The sequence below is a fragment of the Cavia porcellus genome, unplaced genomic scaffold (genome assembly GCF_034190915.1).
Source record: "Cavia porcellus strain 051 isolate PalLab524CR breed Dunkin Hartley unplaced genomic scaffold, mCavPor4.1 scaffold_27, whole genome shotgun sequence".
Classification (NCBI taxonomy): Eukaryota; Metazoa; Chordata; class Mammalia; order Rodentia; family Caviidae; genus Cavia; species Cavia porcellus.
Genome location: NW_026947510.1, coordinates 44,205,829 through 44,220,611, shown reverse-complemented (window position 1 = coordinate 44,220,611; position 14,783 = coordinate 44,205,829). Strand labels below are relative to the sequence as shown.

The window sequence follows — 14,783 nt, the reverse complement described above, 5'->3', positions numbered from 1 at the left end:
GGGAGAAAGGTCGGAGGACAGGAAAGAGATATTAGAAAATCGTGTTTCAGTGAAAATGTTTTTTATTTCAATGTATTATTTATTTTTTATTTCAATATTTATATAAAGCAAATTATTAAATTCCTAAACATGTATGTGTACTTAGACCCTCGGTTGTGCCCAAAATAGTCAATCCAAACATCAACACTTATGTACACGTTGCACCGACTATTAACAAGGCCCCAATAATATGCACAACACACTAAGCCAAAAAAAAAAAAAAAAATTAAAATTAATGGTGATGTCTGTGACTCACAAAACTATACCCTAAGACATTCCCCTTAGAACTTTTTTTTTGTTCTCTGGTTTTATTTTTGTTTGTTTTTGCAGTACTGTGGAATACAGGACCTTCACCACTGAACTAAATTGCCAGCCATTTGTTAAAAGTTGTTTGTTTTCTGAGGTGAGATATTGCAAAGCTGCTAAGTTAGTTACCTAAGGCTGGGCTGAAATTAATCAGGTTTATTCCTCAGCCTCCCCAAATGCTAGGGTCACAGGTGTGCATCACCAGGCCTGGCTTTTTTAGAGCCAGGTGCAAGTGCAGCGGTATGCATCTGCAATCAGACACTCACTATAAACTGGAGTGTGGGATACAACCCAATAGTTAGAACTCATGTGTAAGATATAGGTTAAATTCCAAAAAAGGTAAAAGAAAAAAGGAAGAGAACCTATTTATATTTTTGAGAGAGGATCTTGCTACGTAGTTTAGGCTGGTCGCTAACTCCCAGTGATTCTCCTGCCTCAGCTTCCCACGTGCAGGGCCTGCAGGCATGCCCCACCATCCCAGGACATTTTTTTTCTTTAAAGACAAGTTTTTTGCTAGACAAAGTAGCACATGGCTGTAATCTGAGCACTCTTGAGGTGAGGCAGCAGTAGGATTATAAACCAAACACAGCCTAGGCAATTAATGAAACTGTTAAAAGAAAAAAGGCTTTTAGGACATAGTTCAGCACAAAGACCCTGAGTTTAACTAGGAGTACCAGAAAAAATAGACAGCTTTGGGCTGGTAATACAGCTCAGCAGCACAGCATCTGCCTGGCAAGCACAAGGCCCTGAATTCCATTTCTGGCATTATTTAAAAAGAGGAAAAAAAAAAAAAAAAAGTTAAAAGAAAAAAAAAAGTTTCTTTCCTTTTCCATGGGAATTTTCTATTGCTTCTCAGAGGAACTGGGGGAAAACACCATATGCACAGGGTTTGAAATCAGTCTAAACATAATAATGAATTAAGCACAGAAGGCTGCCTTACAAATTATATATGGAAATACACGAGTAAATTATTCTTTTACATTAACAAAAATAGTGTATTTATTGAGCACACAGTGCACATCAACTCCACAGATGTCATATTATTGACTATATGAGGCTGGGGATTTAGCTCAGCAGCATAAGCACCTGCCTTGCAAGCACGCAGTTGTGAGTTCGATCCCTGGTACCAATTAAAAAAAAAAAAAATTATTGGCAATAAGCTGAGGTTCAAGTCCAAGGTCTCACAGGTGCTACACACTCACTGAGCTTCAGCCCCATGCCTGTAGCTCCATCTGGGGGAGGGAGCTGAACAAGTAATTCCTACCAAGTGCAGTGATGCACCTTTGCAATTCCAGCACCCCAAAGGCTGAGACAAGAGGATCATGGAGAATTCAAAATCAGCCTGGCGTCCATAGTGAGTTCAAACCCAGCCTGCAGCTGGTGTGGTGGCAAACACCTGTAATCCCAGCATTTGAGAGGCTGAGGCAGGAGTAACACTGAGCTTCAGGCCAGACTGGGATACACAACTGAGTTCGAGACCACCCTGCGCTACATAGCGGGACCCTGTGTTCGAAACACCAAAAAACAAACAAAAGCACCTAGCCTGAACTTTTCCTAAACTACACAGCCATACCCTGTCTCATTAAAAAAAAAAGAAGCATTTCCTATCGAGGCATGGTGGCACATGTCTGTTAATCCCAGCACACTGGGAGGCTGAAACAGAATCATCAGCAGTTCAAGCTCAACCTAGGCAGCTCAGTGAGACCCTGTTTCAACATACTTAACATAAAACTATTCTTAAAGTGGGGGTGAGAGTAGGGTGGGAGTACAGCTCAGTGTGAGGTCCAGGTGGAGACTGAGGCAGGAAGACCAAAAACTGGAAGCCCGTTTGGGATGCATGATAGGTTTTAAGGCTGACATGGACTACGAAGCAAGATTGGCTCAAAAATAACAAAACCAAACCAAGCCAAACTAAGCCAACCCAAGGCAAAGTAAGGTGCTGCGATGTAAGATACTAATAATGGGAGAAACTCGGTACAGGAAAAGGAGAACTCTTACTCTGTGAGGTATCTGCATATTTAACACTGCTCTAGGAAGCAGAAGCACATGTCTACAGTCCAGCATGTGGCAGGCTGTGGAGAAGAACCACATACAAATCCAAGCCCAGTCTGAACAACATAGCAATACCCTGTCTCCAAAAAGAAAGGGGGGGAAATGTGTCCTAATAAATGTATTCCACTAAAATACACACACACACCAGCATATGGATTATAGTCCAATACATTTCCATGCTGTAGCTCCTCAGAGAAAGACCAGAGGAACTAACAGCCGTGAGCGTGCGGGCAGGCAGGCAGGCAGGCAGGCAGGCAGGCAAAGGCGGTGTGCGCAGGAGTAAGGGTGGGGGCTCTAGACATGAACAAAGCCTCAGCCTCCAGGTCTCAGCGCCACTGCCCCAGGATGCCAATGCTGGTAATTTTCTTAACTTGTTAATGGCTGCCTTTTCCAAAACATTAAGTGAGTTCCAAAAGCAACTCCATAAGAATTACCTCATCCTCCAATGAAACCCAAGGGAAGTTTCTGGCACAGTATTCACATTCCAGTAGATATTATGGCTTTCACAACTATTAAACTTTAAACACAACTTTTAATCTGTATATGCTTTCCATAATTAGAAACCAAAATATTATGTTTAATTTTTAATGAGGATAAATGGAAAAAAAACGATTTTTACAGAAACTTGCTCTGTATAAACATTTCTAGAACACATCTATTTCACAGAAGAATTTATCGCCCTCAGCAGCATGACCTCTTAAACTAAATGAGAAATCAAATCCCTAATGTTCTATAATCTTTTTATTTCATATGGTGTGCTCTGATAACAGTGCTGAAACCTGATAATGAGAAAACATAATCAGGCCACAAGTATCAACAGCAAACTGGCAGCAAACCACCCCAATATGGTTCTGAAGACCCTCACTTAACAGCGCATTTTTTTTCCTGTTCTTCAAACTGAAAAAAAAAAAAACAGGATTAAATCACCTCCATCTACTTTTGAAATGCAAATAGCTACAGAGAAATGTTAGAACAAACAGTTCTTTTAGAAAACTTTAGAAAGGCAAAGGCAGTGGTAACAAGGTTGCATAACAAGCCCCTCCACATACATACCTTGAAAGGCTTGTCTCCACTGTGTGTCAGCATGTGTCTCTGTAACCAACTCTGACTGGTAGAGGGAGTGTTATACACTTTACAGCCTTTCCATAAGCAAACAAACACCTGTTAAAAGAAAGCCATCATTTCCATCATTTATCTCAACAGAGTTCAACTCATGGTAAGTTCAAATAAACACGAAGTCTTCAACTAACAAAATGCCATAGTAATGTTATGTACCCAGCAATCAAAATGTTTTAATATATTCAACTTTCTGAACTTTCCCATTTGAGGCACATTTTTTCTTCCTTTTTTATTTTTTTGGGAACAGAGTCTGGCAATCCTCGAACGCCAACAATCATCCCATCTTAGCCCAGTGCTAAGATCACAGGTGTGTACCACCATGGCCAGCAATAGAGTTTTAACTCCATTCCTTAAGGCTGCTGCCTACTCCCCCTGAATAGAGTGAACACATCAGTCATGAAGTGCCATTTGGAAGGAAACACATAAAACATGGACACTGCATCTCAAAGGCAAGATCCTGAGTTCACGTTCCAATACTTCCCCCACTCCCAAAAAAAAACAACACTGCATCTCTAGGAATTAGGACAAACAGGCTATTATTTACATTTCTATTTACTACATAGGGAATAGGCATCTATTAACTAAATATATCACTAAAATGTGAAGGCATGTGTCACCACCACCTCGTCCACTGTAAATGCTGCTGCAAACACAAGCAGATCATTGCTGGATGGTGGCACAAAAGTGTTTTACTCCTTACTGTCTTGTGAAGGTGTGAAGTTAACATATCTTCTACTCTTTGTTGTTTGGGTTTTGTTGTTATTATTTTATGAGACAGGGTTTCACATCTTTTACAGGCTGGCCTTGACCTCACTTATGTAGCCCAGGTTGGCCTCAAACTCATGGTGATCCTCCTGCTTCAGCCTCCCAAGTGCTGGGATTACAAGCATGTGCATATATGCCCATCATACTCTCTGTTGTTTGAAAAGACCAGTAATCTTAGCTTCTTTCCTATATCACTCTGAGACCTAACTATTTTTCTGTGTCTTTGAGACAGGGTCTCGCTATGTAGTTCAGGCTGGCCTTGAGCTCACTGTGTAGCCTAGGCTGGTCTCCAACTTGCCACAATCCTGCTGCTTCGGCCCCTCAAATGTTCGGATTACAGGTGTGAGCCACCAGGCACAGCTCAGAACCTAATGTTTTTGTGTAAGCCTTTATAATTGGTGAATTGTCTTTTGTGATCCAAATCAACTTGTTACCACATTGTCTGTGGTGGTTCTCAAATAGAAATATTACAAATTGGGGTATTTTTAACCAAATGAAAAAAAGTCAACAAATGTTAAACTCTCAGGTTCTCAACCTGAGAGAAATGCCTGCAATTCCAGTGCTCAGGAAGCTGAGGCAGGAAGATTACTGTGAGCTCAAGATCAGCCTGAACCACACAGTGAAACCCTGCCCCCCCCAAAAAAAAAAAAACCACTTGAAAGAACTCAGTAAAGCTGACAGCTCAGTAGCACAGCACCTACCTGGCAATTGCAAGGTTATGAGTTCGAATCCTGATACAAAAAAACACAACTGAATAAAAATTAAGTACAGGCACTGGGGATAGAGCTCAGCTGTGCAGTGCCTTCCTGGCAAGCACAAGGTCCTGAGCTCAATTCCCAATAACAAAACAAAAAAAATGTCTGGCCAGTATGACTTTGGAAGGGACCAACACTAACATTCTATTCTTTTTTAGTTTCTATCAGTGAGATCATCAATTTCCTAATTGATGATACAGCCCTCAAACTTAACACTGAAAACTGCTTCCCAACCACTGTAACCATTACCTTCAAAGAAACATTTTTAGGCTTTTTGTCCTATCATAAGAACTACAGAAAGAATCATGCTAGCATGAATACTGCAGAGTACAACATACCAAGCCATCAAAGATACAAGTGGAGCCGAAGAAACAGAATGTAGGGGGTACAGTGTAGCTGAGTCCTTGCCTATCACTTTTCAAGTCCTGAGTTCAAACTCCAGTATGACCAGAAAAAAAAACGCATTGTACTTTAGAATATTCCAGTCTGAAATAAAAAAAATTTAAGATGGGAGAGTTGGGGGAGGAAATTCCTAAGAATGAATGGCTGAGGTCAATTTTGATCTGAAAACAAAAATATTCCATCAAATAGGTCTAGGCAAGACCACTAACTGCCATTTGACACAACTGTTTAGCTGGTGTTATTGCTATATTTAAAAGTAAATCTAGGGGCTGGGGATTAGCTCAGTGGCATAAGTGTCTGCCTTGCAAGCATGCAGTCATGAGTTTGATCCCTGGTACCAATTTAAAAAAAAAAAAGTAAACCTAGGGAAAAAAAACATTATATGCTGTGTTGATTAATTCAGCAGTCTGACCATCACATGTAGATGACGAGTACTACATCTATCAATTCTCGATTCCAAAAATACTAGATTCAGTCGATTTTAAATTTTTAATTCAAATAATAAACACAAAGGAGTTTTTTTTTAAATTCTCTCAAGTCATTCACATAAACAAAAGAAGTGCCTTAAAAATCAAGTATTTGGAGACAGAACTGCATACTGTTTTTGCAACAGTGAACCATTTTACTATTATAACTCTTAAGTGACACCTGTTCTCATGATTTTCAAACCAAAAAAGAGAAAAGGTAGGGTTCTCAAACGTCTATGGCAGGAGGGCTAAGACTGAGCCAGCCTAGAAAAATGAGAGAGAGAGGAGAGGGGGAAAGGGAGACAGGGAGAAAAAGAGGGGAGGAAGAGGATGAGGGAAGGCAGGAGAAGAGGAAGAGACAGAGGAAGGTACTAGCTCCTTTCAGTCTCTAACATAACCTGACTCCCATCACTATCCTGGGAAGGAACCACCTCGGACTTGTAACCCCCACACACACTGGAGCAAAGATGACTACTGTGGCAATGGCTCCCCTCTAAGGTTATCAGCTCTAGGCTTCATTAGTGAGCAGATACAGTCCAGACTCCAGATGAAAGAATGTCTAGAAACACTATTAAAGCAATACCTTCAATCATTTTTACAGAATAAAGAGACCAAATTTAACTGTGTTAAGTTACAATTTGGGTAAAATATTGGGGAGGGGAATGCTTCGCTTCCACAAAGATACTCAGTCTTAAGTCCACAAAAACAGTATCATACATAAAAAGAACATTAAAAATCATGAAAGACGCACTAAAACCCTTCCTAACCTGCATTAGAAGGATCCTTTGATTAAAAAAAAAAAAAACAGATCAAAATCTGACAAAAGGATTTTCATCAAACCTGAAATTCTGGAAGAGGAAGGGCAGGGTGTCACTAATGGAATGGAGCCCAGGATGGCCTGGAACTCGAGATCCTCCTCTGCCTCAGGCTGCTGGTATTACAGGTATCCCACCATGCCCAGATGTCACTTAGAACTTTTCAGATGCAGGAGAAACATTTGCACATCCTGTATTTGAGCAACGTTCCCATTGTAAAAATTAACCTGAATGTATGATGTACCAGAAGCAGGGCAACACCCTACTCTCTGAACTTTTATAGTGTCCATTAAACTTGAACTAGAGAAAACAAACCTGACAAACCAAATACCATAGGTTCAGGTTCACTCCAAATGTGCAGAGGGAATGCAGTTCAGGACTATAATCTGTCACTGTTCACTTGATTAAAATGAATCAAGGAAGCGGGCATGGTGGCACATGCCTGCAATCCCAGCACTCGGGAGGCTGGGACAGGAGGATCGTTGGGAGTTTGATAGCAGTCTAGACTACAAAAGGAGCAAAGTCTGGTTATTTTAATTAGAATATTTAGACACAAAGGTCCACTGACAAGAGATTTAGGTTGCATCAGGGTACAAAAAGTAAATTACTTCAATTCTATTAGTTCTTTCACTTCACAATATTTAATCTTGGAAGAACAACTAACCTAAGCCTCGTTTCCCTTTCATCAAAAAAATGCTGTAAGTACCTACCTGGCAACTCCAAAAACACTACAGAAATGTAAAATAATATGCCCTCCCAGAAAAATTAATCAACAGAAAAAGTGGATTTATATTAAACACTGGATGTTACCTCTCAAAAAAATTGCATCAGACTTTTCTCCACACGATGTAGGAGAAACACAACAGAAACAAAAGCTATATAATCACCAGAAGAGCATTTTCCAACTGTCAAAGAGCCTTTGGCTCAACAACGACTTGAGCAGTAGATGCAGCTCTGCACAACCTGCTGAGCGCATGAGGAATCGACTTGCTAGTTCTGTGGAATGGGCCAGATGACCATGCAGGGATCTCCAGAACGCTCATGAGGAAGAGGCTGGTTATAAACCAGGGATCTACACCATCTCACTGCTCAGCATCCCTGAGAAACATCAAGTGCACTGACTTGAACACAGGTCTTCCAATGTCTTTAAGCCTGCAGGACCGTGCACCTAAATGTTTCTTCTGCTCACTAAAACACAGACCTCAGTGCATCAAGGTGTCCTTCACCTTTATCTGTAAGTAAACCAACTGTAAGTAAACCAAAACACACTCCAAAAGAATACAACATAACCTGAGAAAAATCTATGTACCTATAATGTAATTCTTTTGTTCTAAATCTAGAGCAGGTAAGTATTACTAATTTACATGCCAAAATAAGGAAAAAAGTTCTAATTATACTACTGAGTAACTAGATAAACCATGACAATGACAAAAGGATTTTATATAGAGAATACTATCAAACCTGAAAGATTTAATAGGCTCTTCAAAGCTCTAATATTCGTAAGGAAAAACAGTCAGCTGTCTTGTACAACATGTAAATATACAAACAAGAACTGCAATTTTTTGATCCAATTACTGTCACAGTTTAATCTTTCAAAATGCAAAACTGCTAAATACAGTATTCAAAAATTAACATTTTCTAGAGATACCCCATGCTCCTGGGTAGGAAGAACCAATATAATGAGCATGGCCATACTGTGAAACTGTTATACAAATTCAATACATATTCAATGCAATTCCAATCATAATTCCAATAGTATGTCTCACAGAATTAGAGAAAACATTCATAAAATTAATCTGGAAACAACAGACCTAGAACAGCAAAGGCAATCCTGGACAACAAAAACAAGGTAGAGGGACTGGGGATTTAGCTCAGCAGCATAAGCACCTGCCTTACAAGCAGGCAGTCCTGCGTTCAATCCCTGGTACCGATAAAAACGAAAAAAAAAAAAAAAAAAAAGACAAAAATAAAAAAATAAGGGGCTGGGGACTTAGCACAGCGGCATAAGCGCCTGCCTTGCAAACAGGCAGTCCTGAGTTCGATCCCCGGCACCGATAAAAAGACCAAAAAAATAAAAAATAAAAAAATTAACAAAACAAGGTAGGGAGCATCACAACCCCTGACTTGAAATTATACTATAAAGCTACTATGATAAAATCAGCACGGTACTGGCTAAGAACAAAACAAAACAAAACCAGACCTGAAGATCAATGGAACAAGTCAGAAGATGAAGAAACAACTCTACCTTATCTTTGACAAAGGTGCCAAACACATTGACTAGAAGAAAGATTACCTCTTTAATAAATGGTGCTGGAAAAACTGGCTCTACATATGCCAAAGATTTAAAATGGATCTGTATCTTTCACCATGTGCCAAGCTAAAATCAAGAATGCATCAAAGCTCTTAATATTAAAACAAAAACATTAAATCTTCTGGAAGACAGAACTGGTAAAACTCTTGAAGATATTGGTATAGGCAAAGATTTTATGAACAAAGCCCTAGCTGCACAGGAACTATCACAAAGAAACAACTATTTGTATCTTACCCTATTGAAAAGCTTTTGCACAGCAAGGGAAACCACCAACAGACTCAAGAGATACACACAACATGGGAGAAAATGTTTGCCAGTTGTACCTCAGACAAAGGATTACTATTGAGAACATATAAAGAACTTTTAAAAAAAAAAAAAAATCAGTCCTCTCAAATTTAAAGACCCAGTCCAAAAATTTGCAGCTGAGATGAACATATACCTCTCAAATGAAGAGATATAAACAGCAAATAAATGTGAAAAAATGTTCAACATACAACAATCCTGAGATTCTACCTCCCTAGGAAACAATGGCTACTATCAAGAAATCAACCAATAACAAATGCTGGAGGGGCTGGAGAGAAAAGGAACCCTTCTCCACTGATGGCACGAGGGTAGAGTGGTGCAATCACTGTAGAAATCAATGTGTAGAAATCTCCTCAGAAAAACAGGACTAGAAGTCCTATTCGACCCTGCTATTCCCCTTCTGGGTATCTTCCTAAGAATTAAAAACATCATACCACAGTGATAGATGTGCACTCGTGTTTATAGGAGCAGAGTTTGTAAGAGCTACATCTTGGAAACAACCTAAATGCCCATGGACTGAGGAACAGATAAGAAAATGTGGTGTTTTTACAAAACTGAGTACTACTCAGCCATAAAGAAGGATAAACGAGACTTTTACAGGTAAATGGGTGCAACTTGGAAGCCTTATTTATAAGTCAGACACATGTATAAACACAGTATTGTCTCACTAGTATGAAAAGCTGAAAGAAACAACATCTATGTGTGTGTATACACATGCATATAAAAAATAGTTAAGATAGTAATACTACTGATTTCTGAGCTCACTTAAGATTAAGATACGTGCCAGTATTGTTCGGACAATTAAATGCAAATGCCTTGTGCTCTAAGTGAATGCATTAGGGATGACAGTATGAACCATTGTTGACCCCTCACTGATGTGTTTTGAAATTTTGAGTTTCTCTTTTAAATAAAATAGATTGGGGCGGGGGGCACTTTGCACAGGTGGCATACACTTAAAATGCCAGAACTCAGGAGGCTGAGGCTTAGACAGGACGATCAGGAGAACCACTGATTTGAGGCCATCCTGGACTACACAGTAAATTCAAACCCAGCCTGAACTAAGGAGTGAAATCCTGTACCCCAATATATACACCCCGTAAACAAAAAGGGGAAGAAAGAAGACAGACAATTCACATCTCCAATGTTCTCTCTTCAAACACCTGGCTCCTTTCAGCTCAGTTAGTAGAGCATTTGTCAGCATGCAGTTGGCCGTGGGTTTCACCCCTAGCAAAGCAAAAAGAAATCGGAGCAGGGAGGAACATGTAGGGTGGACTGTGACATTAGCCCAGCAAACACAAGGTCCTGGATTTGATCCATAGCACAGCAACAACGAAAACAATGCATAACAAATCAAAGAACAAAAATATCTAATAAGAGCTGAGTGTGGTAGCCAGGAGGAATGTGAGGAGGAGGCTGACTTGGGTACACAGCCAAGTTCAAAGCTAGCATGAGCCACATAATGAAGCCCTGCCTCAAAAAAATAAAATATTCTAATCATACACTAAAGTAGTTCTCATTTCTCACAAAAGCTATAATCAGTTTTGCACTGTTAGGCCATACCAGGCAGGTCATCAAAAGTCAAAGCGAGCAGGCGAGGGATGCAGTTCAGTGATAAAGAGCACTGTGTAACACACACAGAACGGAGGAGCCTGCTTCAAGTCCAATCTTATATTCCTCCAATGCTCCACTGCAACCTACAAATTGTGTGTGTGTGTGTGTGTGTGTGTGTGTGTACAAACATACACATACATGCATTTTTATGAAGTCCACCAATACTCTAGCATCCCACTCCACTAAAACTCTCTTCCCTTGGCCACCAACAAAATCGTATCAAACAATACATATGAAGGTAAACTTAAAATACACAAAACCTACAAGAAAACTGGTTTCTTTCTGGCAGTTGCTGGATTTGTTTTTATTGGAACTGTCTGCTTTTAAATTCAGCATATGCTGAGCAGGTTGGTGCACACCTGTTATCCTAGCACTTGGGAAACTGAGGCAGGAGGATCACAAGTTCAAGGCAAGTTTGGACTGTCTTTCAAACAGCAAACACACTGAAAGCCATCATTAACACAAATACATTTGCATCTTCTCTGCACACTTACTATGCAATGACCACTTGTAATTCAGTTTGAGAATAATTTGTTAGACCTTGTCATATACCAAAGGTAGGTTACCAAAGGTGGGTGACTATGAGAGCCCACATTAAAAACTAATCATTTAAACTGGGTTTGGTGGTATATAGCTATAATCCCAGCACTTGGGAGGCTTGAAGGAGGATCACTGTGAGTTTAGGCCTGCCTAAACCATATAGTTTAGTCTACACAGACCTTGCACCCACCCACCCCCAGCCCTCCAAAAAGTTTAAGCAGCAAATTATAAATGTACTTTTAAAAAAAATTTATGAGCCTGTTTTGCACAATTAAAAATCAGGAGATTTAGCTCAGTGGCACAGTGCCTGCCTGACAAGCGAAAGGTGTTGAGTTCAGTTACTGTGATCCACAAAAAAAAAATAATAATAATAATAATGATAATAATAATAGTAATTCAGGCTGAGGTCAGCCTTTGGCTGTCTAGTGAGTTCAAGACCACTCTGGGCCACATAGCCAGATTGTATCTTAACCAAAAACAAACCAAGCTGAGACAGGAGGATCACAAGTTTCAGCCCACCGTATCTCTGTCATTTCCAAGACCCTGTGTCAATAAACACATACATACAATCAAAAAATTTTTAAATGTAGCTCATCATAAAGGGTTCTTTTTAAGTTCAATAGCATAAGAAAAGAACTGGTTTGGGTCCCCACCCCCACTTTTTTTTGAGACAAGGTCTCCCTATATAGATAGTGCTTATAATCTTCCAACTAATAATCTTCCTGCTTCAACTTCCCTTTGGGACAAGTGTCTCACCATGCCTGGACTCACAATTGTTTCTAATGTGAGAAATAAAACAGAAAGAATAAGATATAAGGGCCTGGCATGGTGGCACCAAGACTGGAATCCCACCCCTCTGAGATAGAAGGATCAAATTCAAGGCCAGCCTAAATCCCATAGTGAAACCCGTCTCAAAAAGACCAAAAAAAGAATGAACGAACAAATGAACGACCACACATGATGTTAATGGACCTTATATTGAACCACAAAAGTTCTTTAAATTCCCACACATGAAGTTTAAATATCTATGGTTTCTCTAAGTAATTTAAAGACCAAAACAGAAATCAGGTAATAGAAAAGAGGGACTGAATCTTTTACAAATGTCAAGGTGGCCAGGCATGGTGGCGCACATGCCTGTAATCCCAGATGTGGGAGGCTGAGGGAGGAGGAGTGATCCAAGTTTGTAGCCAGTGTGGGCTACATAGTGAGCTTGAGGCCAGTCTGCACTACATAGTGAAACGTGCTTCACAAAAAGAAAAAAAGTGAAGGGGACCAAACAATGAAAAGAAGAGGAGGAGAAGGTGGGAAGGGGGCAGATCACATTCCTTCCAGCTTGAACCATTAGTAGTATATACAATGATTGTTCCATCAGATGATTTTTTATAAATTAGTAAAAAGATCAATTAAAGTGATTAGATTTGCTTGTATTACCAGTGATACAAGCTGCCAGATGGACAGTCATGCACAGAGCAGCAGGGGTTCAAGCCAGGGGAGACGTTAACATGTTCGTTTCAGAGCTGCCTGGCACTGAGGAATTATGGTCCAATATGAACATGTTAAAATGTGTTAAGTAGCTGTTCCAGCTCCCCACGATGAATGTCACCACTATGTACTGCAAACAGGTTCTAATAAAAAAAATGTTTAGGGCCAGGGGTTTAGCTCAGTCACACAAGTGCCTGTTTGGCAAACACGAGGTCGTGAGTCGATCCCAGCACCAGAAAAAAAAAAATGTTTATATGTTTCAAAAAAAAAAAAAAATGAAGTTCCTTACACATCATGGCTTAGATACATATTAAGAACACACTGTGATTTGATTATTTGATTCCTAATAGAGCCGAGAGTCTAGATTAGGGAGCGCAGTAATACACAGGACAGCACCAAATATACAATTCTATTATACTTAACACAAAGGCTGGTTTCCGTGTTTTATTTTAGTTTACTAGGGATTGAACCCTGGGCCTCCAGCACACTAGCCAAAAGCACTACCATCGAAATACATGGCCACTTTTATTTTCAGGCAGGTTCTTGCCAGGCTGGTCAGGCTAGCAGCGAACATGTGACTCTCCTACTGCCTGTCCCCTCATCCTGCACCTAGGATTACTGGTGCATCCCATACACGCAGCTGTGCTCACTCCCTGGGGAACACGTTGTGGGGACTGAACCCAGGGCTTTTACCCTGCATCACACCTTCAGATTCTGTCTTCTGAGACAGCATGTCAGAAAGTCACAAAGAGGCTCAGTCTGGGCAGAAACTTATCCTGCCCTCGCTTGTTCACGCTTTTTTTTTCCCTCCCCCCTCCCTTTATTCATGCTTTTTAATCATAGAAAACGGTCTCCTGAAGATTTTTAAAATACATTCATAAGTTGGTTCTTACATGGTTAATTTTTAATGTAGATGCTATATCCACCCACCTTTGATGTATGACAGGGTCAGGAAAATCTAAACTGCGTTTGACTTCAGCTTCCAAATATAGTACAAGTCCACAAGAATACAGCAACATAAGTAGCTGCCGAGTAAGGAATCCTAACCTACTGAATGACTGCTTTGAGTTACAATGGAGAGATAAACAGGAATATAGTATTTAGATCTTGCTAACCTGCTGCTCTAGCAATGCTGTCACCTTTTAATAATTAGAAACACAGACTCTTCTGCGGTTACCATTTTTTTTTTCTCATGCTTTCTGTTCTGTCATGACAGTTTTGGTACTTAGAAGAAAAAAATCTTAAAAATAATTAAACCTTCATGTTCAGATGTTTTCTACTTATATGAGCTAAGAATAATCCAGTTATAGAGAAACTAGAATAGTGTTCAGCAGGGCAGGTGGGAGAAAACAATGAATTTGTTTAATAGATACAGACTTCAGCTTGAGGCAGTGATTAAAAAATTCTGGAGATGGGCCTAGAGATGGCTGCACAATGTGAACGTTCTTAGAACTAGTGAACGTTCTTAGAACTAGGCAGGCTGTCGTAGCATACAACTATAATCCCAGCATTCTGGGAGGCTGTGGCAGGAAAATCACAAATTTAAGCCCAGCCTAGGCAATTCAGAAAGACCTTGTCTCAAAACTAAGTTTTTGGGCTGAAGATGTGGTTTAGTGGTGGATCACTTGTCTACTATGTACAAGGTCCAATTCAATCCCTAGCAGCACACTCAAAAAAACAAACCAAAACAAACAACAAACAAAAAACACTGAAAAGTTTAAGAAGCCAAGGATGGTGTCACACACCTATAATCCCAGAAACCAGGGAGGTTGAGACAGGACAATCTGGGGGATCATGAGTTTAAGACCAGCTGGAG

At 40.0% G+C, this 14,783-nt stretch overlaps 1 protein-coding gene across 1 annotated transcript in view; it reads right to left on the bottom strand.

The window, feature by feature from the left end:
- Aebp2 (AE binding protein 2) overlaps nt 1-14,783 on the bottom strand; it is a 68,691-nt gene that overhangs the window by 28,852 nt on the left and 25,056 nt on the right. The window contains exon 3 of the mRNA XM_005008408.4: nt 3,451-3,558. Within this exon, the coding sequence (XP_005008465.2) occupies nt 3,451-3,558 (108 nt within the window). The remainder of the gene's footprint in view (nt 1-3,450; nt 3,559-14,783) is intronic.